The sequence below is a fragment of the Halichoerus grypus genome, chromosome 11 (genome assembly GCF_964656455.1).
Source record: "Halichoerus grypus chromosome 11, mHalGry1.hap1.1, whole genome shotgun sequence".
Classification (NCBI taxonomy): domain Eukaryota; kingdom Metazoa; phylum Chordata; class Mammalia; order Carnivora; family Phocidae; genus Halichoerus; species Halichoerus grypus.
In genome coordinates this window covers 62,647,269-62,662,331 of record NC_135722.1, presented here as the reverse complement: position 1 = coordinate 62,662,331, position 15,063 = coordinate 62,647,269, and the positions used below count along the sequence as shown (strand labels likewise).

The 15,063-nt window shown below is 36.9% G+C and overlaps 1 protein-coding gene across 22 annotated transcripts in view; it reads left to right on the top strand.

Annotated features, from left to right (window-relative positions):
* Nucleotides 1-15,063, top strand: part of DLG2 (discs large MAGUK scaffold protein 2) — a 2,206,895-nt gene that overhangs the window by 1,390,547 nt on the left and 801,285 nt on the right. Inside the window, exon 1 of one of the 22 annotated variants that reach the window (XM_078058625.1) lies at nucleotides 12,665-13,167. The exons of 18 other annotated variants lie outside the window; for them this stretch is intronic. In XM_078058625.1, the coding sequence (XP_077914751.1) occupies nucleotides 12,859-13,167 (309 nt within the window). In that variant the 5' untranslated portion in view covers nucleotides 12,665-12,858. Of the gene's footprint in view, nucleotides 1-12,664; nucleotides 13,168-15,063 lie in introns of those variants that run through there. 3 more of the 22 variants (XM_078058615.1, XM_078058627.1, XM_078058620.1) reach the window with 3 other exon arrangements.

Genomic DNA, 15,063 nt, shown 5'->3' with positions numbered 1-15,063 from the left:
ATTCTTTCCTAAGGATCATAAATATGAACATAGAAGGCAAATGCAAATTTCATGCTAACACTAAACTCAAAACCTTAAATTCTAGGTTTACTAGATGTTCCTCATCTTTTGCCCATATTTTGAATGTAAAGGGAGTGGCAAGATGTCTTGTGTTCATCCCTAAAACAGAAATATGTTGTATGTGAAAACGAGATGGGATAGTGGAGAGATTTTGCACTGAACACTGAGCTTTGAATTCTGGTTCTGACAACACTTCTTATCATCTGTTTGACCCTACACACATTATTTCACAGCAATGAACTTCAGTATTTTTTTTTCCCCTGGCCTGGATACCATATGAGGCTGTCTTGAGGATTAAGATAAATCAAGGATAACTTTTTCAAAAACCAAACTCCAACACAAAAAGGAGATGTGATTTTGCACAGGTTTTCATGCACAGGCTACAGTGTTGTACAAACCTTGATTTTATTCCTGGTTCTGCTCCTTACTAATACTATAACCATGGGAAAATTATAGAACCTTTCTAAGTCAATTTCTCTATCTTAAATTGGCATCTCAATGTTTACCATTGAAGGTTGCTAGGATCAAATGAAATACCTATGTTTGGGACCCATTGTACATACCCAATGAATGGTTGATATGTTGTTGTTAGTGGTGATGTTATTTAGCACCTGGCCCAGGGACAAAATGCCGTCCCCAAAAATAGGAGTAGAAAAGTTTAGGCCCAATATGGAATCCTGACATTTAAGTAAAATCAATTGACCTTTATTGAGTGTCTCTGTATATAGGCACTGCAGAATTTTTAAATGTCAGTCTCTGGAACTTATAATTTGAGTGGGAGGAGGAGGAGGAGGAAGATGATAGACAAAGCTTATTGTGCATTATGTGCCAGGCACTGTACTACGTACTTTATAGAAATTAACTCATGTTATTCTCACATCAATCCTATGAGGTAGGAACTACTGCCAACCTTATTTTATATATGAGAAACGAAGACACAGAGAGGTTAAGGAACTTGCTCAAATCCAAAACTAGTAATGGTCAGAGTTGAGATATGTACTCAGAAGTCTGGCTCTAGAGCTCATGCCTCATCTATTATGAATGGGAGAAGAAAGAGTACATAAATGCTGTACAAAGCTTTGTCACATTATGAAAAAATATAGGAAAAAATATTCCAAATGAGGGAGAAATTCCATCAGACTTCAAGTATTTTGCAGCAATGAAATGTGCTCAGCTCCTAGATGGGCACAGGAAAGAATTCTTAGGGAAAGAAGGAAGGTGCTTGTCCCATCCTTTGAATAGATTGTGGAAGTGGGATGGATATAACTGTCCACCTTTAGAGGCCATGCTTCTAACCACTCACTATTTGACAGACTCTTATTGAAAGAAGGTATAATTGAGAAAATAAGCCAAAAACATCACCATGCCATATTCTAACTACCTTTCTATGTGTTAAAAATTATAATAAACCTACATGCTTATAATAATAATTAATATATTAAATCTGCATTTCTACATTCAATTGGGAGGTATTATGATTAAACCTAAAGATGTTGACAGGGCATCACTCATCAGCTATACTTTCGGTGGACACCCAGTATGGTCTCATGGACTCTTTAGTACACCCCTTAATTTTACAAATGGGATCATTAAAATTTAACAAGTTATAGTAATGTGTCTAAGATGAGAGGGCTACTTAGTGGCAGAACTGGAACTAGAACATGTTTCCTAAACCCAAGTCCCATATTTTCCAAGTTTAATTCAACAACTATTTATAGAACAGTAATAATTATATTATGAGGCAATAGCAAGGAGGGTGTGAGTTTACCAATAAAAGATAATTTTTGCTCTTGAGAAGCTTATAATCTACTAAGAAAGACAAATATGCCCACATGTAATTATAAAACTCACCATAATGGGACAAGTCCAATAGCAGGGGAGATCTCACATCTTGTCTCTGCATGTCTCCCTTTCATCACTCAACACACCTGTTTATTCAGCGTCTTTCTGTCTGCTAAATTGCTAAAACCTGTCTATAGTTCAGTACTTTATCTCTAGTATAGTTCCTGGTACAGAATAGGCACTCAATAAATATTTATTGAATGAAATAAAAAAAAAACACAAAAGCAAAATAATATAGAATCACAGAGGAAGAGATGATTAATTAAATGTGAATTTGAGATATACAGGCCAAAGCAAAGCCAATTAGGTAAAACTTTGCTAAAATGTCAAGTCTCCAAGGAGAGGAGATCATTCAGCTGGAAAAGGGCCTGTCATTTCTATTAATCCATACCCCTGCCTTTAGGCCAATCCACAGATGAATTACCTCTGACAAGTCAAAATTTGGCTTATTTTTAACTCAGGTTTTTTAAACCTTTTGATAAATTTAGAAAATATCTATTACAAATCATCAGAAAAATAAGAGCATGTACAAACTTAGACAAAGAAAAACAGATTCCAGCTCATGGTTCTCTCTCAAATTCTGGGTGTGATAACTCCAAAAATCAGGTAGACTGCTTCAAGGGGAACTCACTGGTGTGTGCCAGACTGCCCACAGTCAGGGGAAGGTCTGTTTATGTTTATTCCAGTTTGATTCTGTGCATAGCATTACTCAACTTGACTCTGTTTTATCTTTCTTGAGAGGTTTCTTTCCTTTTGTGACTGTTGGCTCCCTCCTTTTCTTTCTTCTTTATGTTCTCCCTTTTTAACTTCCTTCCTTGCTTGTTCCCTTCCTTCCTTTTTTATTCCTCCCCTTCCTCCCTCTCTCTTTTCTTCAGTTATGAGTCACTACCATAATGTTATTTTTACACATTTCATTAATCATGCATTTCCTTCCTCATGAAACTCAGCACAGGGGATGACACGTGCCTTTGCCTGGCCTAGGGACCCCACACTGTCCCACAGTACCTACCCACACTACAAAATATGTTAATGAATACACAATATAAAAAGATTATTTGTGATATCATTGATGGTAGGGAAGAAGTAAAAGTGTAGGGTATTTTTATGTAGTTGAAGTTAAATTGTTGTTAGCTTATCTGCTTAAAGCAAGTTATTTTAATTACAAGATTTTTTTTTTTTTTAAAGATTTTATTTATTTATTTGACAGCAAGAGACACAGTGAGAGAGGGAACACAGCAGGGGGGAGTGGGAGAGGGAGAAGCAGGCCTCCTGCCGAGCAGGGAGCCTGATGCGGGGCTCGATCCCAGGACCCCGGGATCACGACCTGAGCCGAAGGCAGACGCTCAACGACTGAGCCACCCAGGCGCCCCTAATTACAAGATGTTTTATGTAAGCCCCAAAATAACCACAGAGAAAATACCTATACAAGATACACAAAAGAAAATGAGAAAGGAATCAAAGCATGTCACTACCAAAAAAAACAAAACAAAACAAAACAATGAAACACAAAGGAAGACAAGAGAAGAGGTGCAAAAAAGCTACAAGATAGAAAACAGTGAACAAAATAGCAATAGTAAGTCCTTCCCTATCAATAATTACTTGAAAAGTAAATGAGTTAAACTCTACAATCAAAAGACATAGAGGGGTTGAATGGATTTTAAAAAGGCTAAACTGTATGCTGTGTAAAAGAAGCTCATTTCAGATTTAAGGACACACATAGGCCAAAAGTGAAAGGATGGAAAAATATATTCTGTGCAAATGGTAACCAATAGGAGCAGGGGTGGCCTTACTTAGACAAAATACACTAAGTCAAAAACTGTCAAGAGAGACAAAAAAATACCTTACATAATGATAAAAGGGTCAATTCATCAGGAAGAGATAGTATATTTCCAAACTACAGCAGAATGAAACTAGAACTCAATGGCAGAAGGAAAACTGGAAAATCCACAACAATTTGGAAATTAAACAATGCATTCTTGACCAACCAATGGATCAAAGTAGAAAGGAAATTGGAAATTTGAAAATACCTTAAGGCTAAAATGAAGGTATAACATACCAAAACTTACGGGATAGAGCAAAAGCAGTTCTAAGCAGGAAGTTTATAGTGATAAATGCTTACCTCTGAAACAAATAATACATTATATGTTAAAAAAAAAAAAAAGAAGGTAGTAGGAAGGGAGAAATGAAGGGGGGTGGAAATCGGAGGGGTAGATGAACCATGAGAGACTATGGACCCTGAAAAACAAACTGAGGGTTCTAGAGGGGAGTGGGGTGGGGGGATGAGTTAGCCTGGTGATGGGTATTAAAGAGGGCGCATATTGAATGGAGCACTGGGTGTTATACGCAAACAATGAATCATGGAACACTACATCAAAAACTAATGATGTAATGTATGGTGATTAACATGACATAATAAAAAAATGAAAAAAAAAACCCTCAAATAAACAACCTAATTTTACACCTCATAGAACTAGAAAAAGATCAAACTAAACCCAAAGTTAGCAGAAAGAAGGAAATGTTAAGATTAGAACAGAAATAAAATAAAAAATCAGGAAAAAATAGAAATCAATGAAACTAAGGACTGGTTTTTTAAAACAAACAAAATTGACAGATCTTTAGTTATATTAACTAAGAAAGAAACAGGTGACTCAAATAAAAAATAAAAGAGATGTTTCAATTGATGCCACAGAAGTTAAAAGTATAAGGACTACTATGAAAAATTATACACCAAAAAGTTGGATAACCTAGAAGAAATGGATAAATTCATAGGAGCATACAACTCACAAAGACTGAATCATGAAGAAATAGAAAAATCTGAACAGATCCTATAACTAGTAAGGAGATGGAATCAGTAATTAAAACTGCCCAACAACAACAAAAAGTCCAGGACCAGATAGCTTTATGAGTGAAATCTAACAAGCATGTGAAAACAAATCAAGGCCAGTCTATCTCAAATTCTTCCAAAAATTTGAAGAGGATAGAACACCTTTAGACTGATCTTATAAGGCCAGCATTACTCTGATTTCAAACCAGGAAAAGATACCAAAGAGAAGAAAATTTTAGGCCAATATCCCTGATAAGTAGATGCAGAAATCCTCCATAAATACCAGCAAACTGAGTTCAACAGCACATTAAAAGGATCATACACCATAATCAAATAGAATTTATCCCTGGGATGCAAAGGTAGTTGAACACACAAAACACATTGAATGTGATATGCCACATTGACGGAACAAAGGATAAAAATCACATGATTATCTCAATAGATGCAGAAAAAGCACTGACAAATTTCATCACTCTTTCATGAGAAAAACATTCAACAAACTAGGAATAGAAGGAGATTACCTCAACATAATAAAGGCTATTTATGCAAAACTCATTGCTAACATCATATCCAAGGGAGGGAAGCTAAAAGCTTTTCCCCTAAGATCAGGAACAAGATAAGAATGTTCATTCCCAACATATCTATTCAGTGTTGTACTGGGAATCCTAACCAGAGCAGAAAGGCAAGAGAAACAAATAAGAAATAAGCAAAATTGTCTCTGTCCACAGATAATATAATTTTATATATAGAAAATCCTAAAGATTACACACACACTGTTAGACCTAATAAATTCAGCAGAGTTACAAGATATAAAATCAATATACAAAAATTAGTGTAACAGCTAACAATTTGAATAGGAAGTTAAGAAAACAATGTCAGTTACAATAGCATCAAAAAGAATAAAATAGGAATAAACTTAACCAAGGGATTGAAAGATTTGTACAATGAAAACTACAAAACATTATTGAAAGAAATTGAAAAAGACACAAATATGTTTATAGATTGGAAGACAACATTTTTGTTAATTAAGATTTTAATTCCAGTATATTTAACATACAGTGTTATATTAGTTTCAGGTGTACAATATAGTGACTCAACAATTCCACACATCACTCAGTGCTCTCATCTCAACAGGTGCACTCCTTAATCCCCATCAACTATTTCACCCATCCCCCACCACCACCTCCCCTGTGGTAACCATCAGTTTGTTCCCTATAGTTAAGTGTCTGTTTCTTGCTTTGTCTCTCTTTTTTTCTTTTTTCCTTTGCTCATTTACTTCATTTCTTAAATTCCACATATGAGTGAAATCATCTGGTATTTGTCTTTCTCTGACTGACTTATTTTGCTTAGCATTATACTCTTTAGCTCCATCCATGTCGTTGCAAATAGCAAGATTTCATTCTTTTTTATGGCTGAATAATATTCTGTTGTAGATATATACCCCATCTTCTTTATCCATTCATCCATCAGTGGACACCTGGTCCACTTCCATAATTTGGCTATTGTAAATAATTGTAAATAATTTGCTATTGTAAAAACATAGGGGTGCATGTATCTCTTTGGATTAGGGTTTTTATGTTTTCAGGGTAAATACCTTTTTGAGGAACCTACATACTGCTTTAGAGTATGGCTGTACCAGTTTACATTCCTACCAACAGTGCAAGAGGGTTCTCCTTTCTCCACATCCTTGCCAACACCTGTTGTTTCTTGTGTTTTTGATTTTAGCCATTCCGACAGGTGTGAGGTGATGCCTCATTCTAGTTTTGATTTGCATTTCCCTGATGAAGAGTGATGTTGAGCATCTTTTCATGTGTCTGTTGGCCATCTGGATGTCTTCTTTGAAGAAATGTGTGTTCATATCTTCTGCCCATTTTTAATTGGATTATTTGTTTGTGTGTGTGTGTTGAGTTTTAACAGTTCTTTGTATATTTTAGATATTAACCCTTTATTGGATATGTCATTTGCAAGTATCGTCTCCTATTCATTATGTCGCCTTTTAGTTTTGTTGATTGTTTCCTTTGCTGTACAGACGCTTTTTATTTTGATGTAGTCCCAATACATACAATGGAATATTATTCAGACTTAAAAGAAGAAGAAGATCCTACCATCTGTGAGAACATGGGTAAATCTTGAGGACATTATGCCCAATGAAATATGCTAGTTCCAGAAGGGTAGATATGGCATGCTTGCATATCATATGAGGTATCTAAAGTAGTGAAATTCATAGATGCAGAAAGCAGAATGGTTGTTGCTAGGGGCTTGAGAGGTGGTTGGGGGAGCTGTTCAGTGAACATAGATTTTTAATCATGAAATATGAAAAAGTTCTAGAGATGTGCTGTACAGCATCATGCTTAGAGTTAACAGTACTGTACTATATACTTAAAAAATGTTAAGAGGGTAGATCTCATATAGTGTATTTTTACCACAATTTTTAAAAAAAAGGAACTAAAAAGGATGCTTGTTTATGAGTAATAATGTTTGATTTTTTTTTTAACTTTCTAACTTGATTGGTAGGAGGAAGAGAAGATGTTATCTTGACTTTCTTCTCTCTAATACACACTCTTCATATCTTGTGAAATCATTCTACCGTTTGGATTATATAATTTTAAGAGCAGTTTGACTTTGGTGGCTGTAGATTGGGATCTGCTCCCTACTTTACCACTGGCTGGCTTTTGACTGGGGGAACCCCTCCCCCTTTTGCACTATCTATCTAGAAACCGAGAACAGTTTGAAAACACTTGAGAGAAAAGCTCATCTGTCAGGAAGTACAGCTTTTATGAATGAATATCTTGCTAAAATAAACAAAAGCTGTTTCGATTTCTTAGCATTAGAAGACCACTAGCAAATTTCTTAAAAAAAAAAAAGTTAATACACTAAGGCTTCTCAGCCACAGTGAATGTTTCATTTAAATGCTGACCTTAAAAGCACATTGTTTTTTTTCTTTTGTTTTGTTTTTAGGTTCAAATTCTTGTTTATTCATTTTACACGGGGAGGTAGAACCCAGACCCAAATGCTTACCTTGGTATGACCCCTGAAAGACAAGTTTATCTCCTTTCTTGTTTGATTTACTTTAATAAATACTAACATTTACTTTGTGCTTGGTTTGGAGGATGCTGATGCACAAAAGAGACCCCTCTCCCTTCCCTAATGGGCATTACCTACACTCTGTTTGGGGGAAAGGGCACAAAACAGTAGCGTAATTATTGTTTTTAATACAATTGTTGTAAGTGTTGTAAATGAGTGTTCAGTAAGAGGATGATATGATCTGCTCTGGAAAGGGGGGACAGTGTCCTGTGAATGCCCTCTTATAAAGGTGACATTTGAGTTGAGCCTTGGAAGGTGGGGAAGATTCCAGAATTTCTGAATAGAAGAGGCTTAGGGATGGCAAGCTGGTAGGGAGGAAGCTCTTGGAGATTTGTTTCGGGGTTGTGCTGCATAGTAAGCCCACTTTTACTCTTAGATTGTACTGTATGTTTCCTTGGGGTGGCTTTTGGGAGGTAGTCTCTCGATGCATGGTACAGAAGGGTAAGCAGGAATGAATTGTACGGAACTGTGGGGAGGAGAAGAGAGCATGCGCAGTGGCCACACGGTGGGACTAAGCGCAGGTAGTAGAGACCTGCACGGCTGGAGAGCAGGACAGGGGAGTGAGCACTGGTGAGACTGGTGAAAGGGGCAGAGGCCAGGTCACAGAGGACATGATTAAGGACCATGGACGCCACTTTGAAGATTGTTCTCTCTATGGGGATAAAGATCCCTGGAGAATGGGATTTTATTGACACTTATTTATTGACATTTATTCTCACTGTGTGAGAATGAATAGGAGTAAGGGTGGGTGCCAGAGACCAGTTAAGAAGCTGTTTCACCAGTTTTACAGAGAAATGATGCTAGCTTAGGTGGGGGTGGTCATCATGGTAAGTGCGAGAAATAGACAAACGTGGAAGATATTTGCGCAGACAAGTATACAAACACTGTAGTGTGAACCGAATAGGCAGGGGGGTTTGGAAAGCTTCACAGAAGCGACATCAGGTTAACCTTGCAGGATGAGAAAAAATTCCTGTAGTAATAGAGTCCATCACTTAGATTCCGCTGCTAAAATATGTACATTATAAATGATTACCTTTTTTTTTAGTATTCCTTTCAGATTCTCTAAGAAATGTCACATAACTTGTGTTCTTTTCTCTAATAGTGTTACTGCATGTGTTGGAATATAATAAATCTGCATTTCCTGAAAAACATTTCACAATTTAGCCTCATTGTTAATTCAGACAGATCCCCTCTTCATCAACACTCACCCAAGTCCAAGTACATTTAGTGAGAAGAATGTACATGGGGACATTTTTATTTTTTTCCACTTCCTATTAAATCCTCAGTCCAGGTTAAATCTCTATGGCAATTTGGCATGTGTCTTTCCACCCTCTTAAATTCTTGCCTGTGTCTGCCCTAGAAGAATTATAATTGGATTGATTTAAGGATTTGGGAAATAATTTTAAAGCCTAAAATACTTTAAATATTCTCAGTTCTCTTTTACTTCCAAACGTGAATATGCTCAGATCTAGATATTGCCCAGGCTAAAGGCTATTAGATGTAGAAGAATATTAGCTGGCATTAATAACATCTCCAGTCTGTGGCCCCAGGAATGGACTGTGTACACCTCTCAAATCAAGAAAAATTGTAACTATTACCTTATATTATTTTGTGATTATTTCCCACATTACTTATAGCTGCTATGGGGCTTGTGCTGCCCAGTCCTTCTTTAGCAAGCACTCAGCTCTTCTTTCGTAATTAATATCTTCATTTCCCCTATGCATAGAATGCCTGAAGGAATTTTTTTTCTAGAAACAAAGTTTGCATCGTGCTTTAGTACAGCACAATTTATTTAGTAATGCATCTTTGCTATTTATTTTTTATTAAACAAATCAAGCCGGATATTAGTTTTAAGCCCTTGCTTTAAAACTAGGGGTTGTTCTGTGGAGTCCGTGTCAGGTCAACGAGAGGTCAGTAAGATATATCTCATCTAGGCATTACCATGTGCACCATCTGCCCATGTTAAATCACAGTGATAAGTAGGATATGTACTTGTACACCACTAATTTCTCTTTGGCCAGAATTTCATGTCATCTCATGGTCATTACAATTGTCCAATTACAGTTGACCAAATTGAATTATCTTTAATTAGTAGGTCTGTCTCATAGTACAGTGGGCTAGTTGGACGTATTTATCTGTGTAAGTGGTCTGTCATCAGACTTAGAAAGACAAATGTCATGTCTGAAAAGAAAAAAAAAATTGGGGGGAAGAGGAAGGCAGGAGGCTGGATATATTTTATACATGTTAAAGTGAAAGAATAATTTCAGTATAGTCTTGTAATACGTGTCATGAAAGTTTGCTATGGTCTTTAGGATCTTTGGAAGAAAGTAACATTAGTTATGCAATGTATGATGTTTATTTATCTGTATAGAAATGGCATACCGAGGTTAGTAAAACAAAAATTCTATTGTCCTTGTAATGAGAAGAGATAGCTCATTCCAAACAACCCATTCATAACACATTTAGGTCCCTGTGAAGATTTATAATATCTTTGTGTAGTGCCCAGCCGGGAAATTTTCTGTCTTGCTGCAAACTGCACACACCATTACAAAATTTTAATGAATTCACACTGACTTGCTCCTGTTCAGATTGATTCTTATACTTGAGAGGCAAATGGGTGAGAACAGGCCATGCATTCCCTAAAGATGGCAATGGGCCTTTGAGCAATGATATCTGCCTGAAAAACTCGAGAAGCATCTATGGTTAGATAAGACTGGAGAGAGTCAAACTTATCACTTCTTGACATTCTCATTTGGGGGTGATAGTATTGCCATATTGCATCAAGTCCTACCATATAGCCATGTATCATGGTGACACCAGACAAATACGAAGTTCTCTAGGGCTTTATTTGACCTAGAAGTTCTTTCAGGCATTATCCCTTGATCCCAGCATAAAAAATGAGAGAGAGGGAGAGGGGAGGGTGGGGGAGGAAGAGAGAGGGAGGGAGGAAGAGAAGAGAGAAAGAGGAGAGAGGAGAGAGCAGAAAAGGGAAGAGATATGGCTGATATTCTGCCCTTTTTCCCATTGAGCATCACATGATGATCTATTTGCCTCAATTTTACTATTTTTAGGTATTGATCTTAACTCCTGAATTCTTTTTCAGGAAAAAAAGACCATTAATGCCATTGTTATTTCTATCCAGCAGTTCAAATCTTCATTTTTTTTTTGGCAAATTTCCTTAGTACCTCAAAAACAACACTACAGCTAACCTTAAAGGAATAATTAAAGTTTCTGGAGCATTGCTGAACTAAATATTATTTTCAAAACATGTCAGTCAGCTCCTGCCTGTCTCTCTCCTTCTATATTTGCACTCACCCAACCATTCATTTATCCATCCAAAAAATATATATTTATTATAAGTCTGTTACGTGTTGGGCAGGCAGTGTGCTAGGTGCTTGGGCGGGGGGGGCGGGGGCGGGGAGGTCAATAGCAAACCAGCCCTGCCCTTTGAACTTACACATATGGGTCATTATTACTTAGCAAAGGTGTTTTGAATGCCTACATTCCTAGGCAAGTTACTTATAGCAACCCCTTGTGCAGAATTTGGAAAAGGACCTTTTTATGGAGATGCACAGGAAGAGTAGATCCTACTCCTACCTTTCCGAGTTTTTATATATAATAATGATTTGTCCTAGGAGTTCTAGTGTTGAAATGTAAAATATGTTATAATCCTAGCCTTTGAAATAAGAACCTTGCCAACTCAGTCGGAAATGAGGTCTACGCTGCCCCAGCAGTGAGAAGGTGGCTCTCTGATGGTCTTTGGATAAAATCATTATATCTTGGGACTCCGTCGTTTTTGTTTGGTGCTGCATAAATGGCAGCTTGTATCCCAATCAAACCAAAATTGTTCCCTCAGGGATATGTGATAGGGATAGGCATTTTGGCAACAAATACGGAAAGTTTCAAACATAATAAAAATTCTATATGCTCTAGTAATTAGCATTTATCCTTGCTAAAAATACTATGTATGGCTTCTGCAATCATACTAAAATTTTAAAACAATCATGTCCTCTCTGGAAGGCAATTGCTTTAAATTGGATAGATTTCACTCATTTTCCAGTGAAAGAATTTAAAAATTCTGCCTGTGGAAACCAAAATACTGGATGGCAGAGTTGGATGTGTCTTTCACTTTAAAATGCAGACTCTCTCTGTGGTGAATGTATTTGTTGTGGTAAAGTATTTGAAAGGAAATCCTCAGAATAATTTGGGGTAAGGAAAAACACTATGTTTAAATAAGCCAACCCATCAGTTTTGAACTTTGAAAATTGCTTTATTTTGAATCAGAACGAATTAATAATCATTCATTGCATAAAAAATGTATGTTTGAATTATAATACTTATATAATCATGATCTAAAACAAATTAAACCTCCAAATTTTAAAGGACTGTAGTATAATGCTGTGATCTCAGTGATTTTTCTAAATGAATTAATGTTGTTTAGAGTTAATATTGATGCTCTTACTTAGCTACCTCATGATGTGTTCTGTGTCTTGGCAAGTATCTCTCTAGATAAGTGATTCCTGTAAGTGTTGGAAATTTCTTTACAGGTTAACTTTCCCATCATTTTAAATTGCCCATCCTATATTATTTCAGGCTAGAAGGGTCCTGCTAGTCTGATAAGAAGCTTTCTCTCCTGAGGTCTGTCTTTTGTGCAGGGCTCATCTAGGAGAGGGAAACGCCAGAATGCCAAATTGCAAACAGTATTCTTTACTGTGGGGCTCCATCCCAAAAGGGCTTGTAACACAGCAGTGTTGTAGCCCAGCTGTGTGGAGCATTGATTGCTTCTGCCTAGAGCAGGGATGCTGTCAAGTTGCTCTGTGAGTTGAGTCATCTATTGACAAAGAGCTACCAGCCCGCAGATAATGCTGTGCGGAGCTGTTCTCGCTGCTCCCACGATGCACTGCTTATAGCAGCTGTCAAAGATACTGAGGGATCCACGGGAGGAAAAAAAAAAAAAGACTTTTACAACTGCCTGGAAGAAAGGGGTGTGAGGGAGGAGACATTCCTGTGCAGAGCTGACCAAAGGCAAGAGTAGGCATCAGTGCGGTATGAATGCATACCTCACCAAGCAACGCAGCTGCAGCCGGGGGTCCGATGGGATGGATGCCGGCAGGAGTGCACCCACACTGATCAAGGATGCCCACTGTGCTTGTGGCTGGCAGAGGAGCCCTCAGGGGCTTGGGTACAATTCTCAGACCATGCCCTCATCAGGATCTGGGGGCCCAGCTTCAAACAGGACCAAGCTGGTCACTTTGTGGGACAGTGTGCGGAAAAGCCCCCACAAGACGGGCACCAAGGGCAAAGGGACTTGTGGGGAGCGTTGCGCCTGCCCACATGGTTGGTTCAGCCCAACACAGGTGAGCCTTTTCCTTATGACTTTCCCTTGAATATCGGAAGAAACTGAGAGCAAGTTGTGTGATGGTAGCATGGTTTGGAAAACTTTGCCGGGTCCTCCTTGCTGACTGGGTGCGCCTGTTTGGAAGATGGTGGGCCTGGAAAAACCTGGCATTTTTACAGGTGTTTGTGGGCTCACATCTCTGGGTGGCCTGTGGGAGTCCAAAGATGCTATGCTCAGTTTCTTTCAGTGACTTTCCCCAAGTTCAACTTCTCTAGTCCTCAGATGATTTTACTATGCTGTATCATAGGCTTTTAGCAGCACTTTAACTTCTAACCATTGTTAACTTTTGTGTCTTGCCTAGCCTCATTTTTTTTTTTTAATGGAGAGAAAAAATAAACTTAGATATTTTCCATCTCTTTAACCATGAAAGGGCATTTATTTCTTCACCTATTTAAAGTAGTGATTTGAACTTCTTCTAATTTTACTCTTATAATACTGTATACCTTTTCAGTAATAGGGAAGAAATTATGTTTTTCCTAAATAATTCATTTTACAAACAAAAGGAATAATTGGGAGCAAACTAGAGGATGATTACACTCAGAATAAAATAATGAAACATTTTATTTATTAATAGGGAAACAACAAGGTTATTTATATTAAAAACTATAACTCTCTTTCTTCTATAATGTATTTCTGAAGCAGATGTGCAGATTCCCTTAATTTAATTTCTAGCTTATTCTTGCCCTAAACTACTGGCATTTTATCAGAAATGAAATTGGCTCATTGTTTCCTGCCCCCATCCATAAGAGGGAAGACAACTTCCTGTAAATGCTGTAAAATTTAAATAGAGTGCTCCTGTAATCACTGTCATAAATATTGAACAACGATAGTTCTTAAATATCCATTGAAAAAGAGAAAAGCTGTTTGCGGAAAAAAAATCCTTTCTTGATTTTAACGTGATCTTAACATAATTGAGAAGTGGCTATTGATCATGAATGAAATGTTATGATCTGAGAGGTGGAGAAAACATTCTAATTTTAATATTAGTTTTTTAAAAAGTACTTCCAAGAATATCATCTATCACTAGATCTTAATGATACTGTTGCACATATGTGACTTTTGATGCGTTGATATCATGCATCTCAGCATCTTGATTTAAATGAAGAATATATTGTCATTTTAGTATTAAACTGGTTCAGTTTGAAATGGAGCCTGATATTTGGAAACTTGGTTATTTTTTAAAGTTAACATGAATTCCAAACTGAAAAAACAGTCTTGACAATTTTGAAGTCTCTACCTATTCTTTTACAAATGCATGCATTTAAATGTCTTTAAAGTATATCTCTGTGTCGATTATGTTAGATTCTCAAGGCTCACATAGGCAAAGAAGACAAACACACATCTAACTTATAGTTTTTGCACAGAGTAGAATAAGCCAACTTGCTTTAGAGTAGAATAAGCAAACTTGTTTTATGGTCACAATTCTTTTTATCCAAGATGCAAAAAGATTTGCATTTCATAAATGATAATTTCTCAAACCAAAAATCTCTAATTGTACATTAAAATAACCATGCTCTCAAATTTTTGTACATTTTTCATCAGTCAAGGGAAACTTTTCCCTTCCTTGGTTTTTAACAAAGTCAGCCTCCTACTTGCCTTAAATTTATAGCCATTTAATGCTTTAAAGGATTGAAATAGACTCTCTGTACTGATAATTAAAGATCCAGTGACATATGAAAAGGCAATAAATTGAGACAGTCACCATCTCCCATTCTTTTTCACACACATTTCTATAAATTTCCGCTCTTATTCACAGGTACTTTATTGTTAGCTAGGAAGAACAATGATCCCCAAATATTGGAGTTACAATACCGTATCTTTTAGGGTCTTCAGTGTTGTGACACCTGACCCTTCC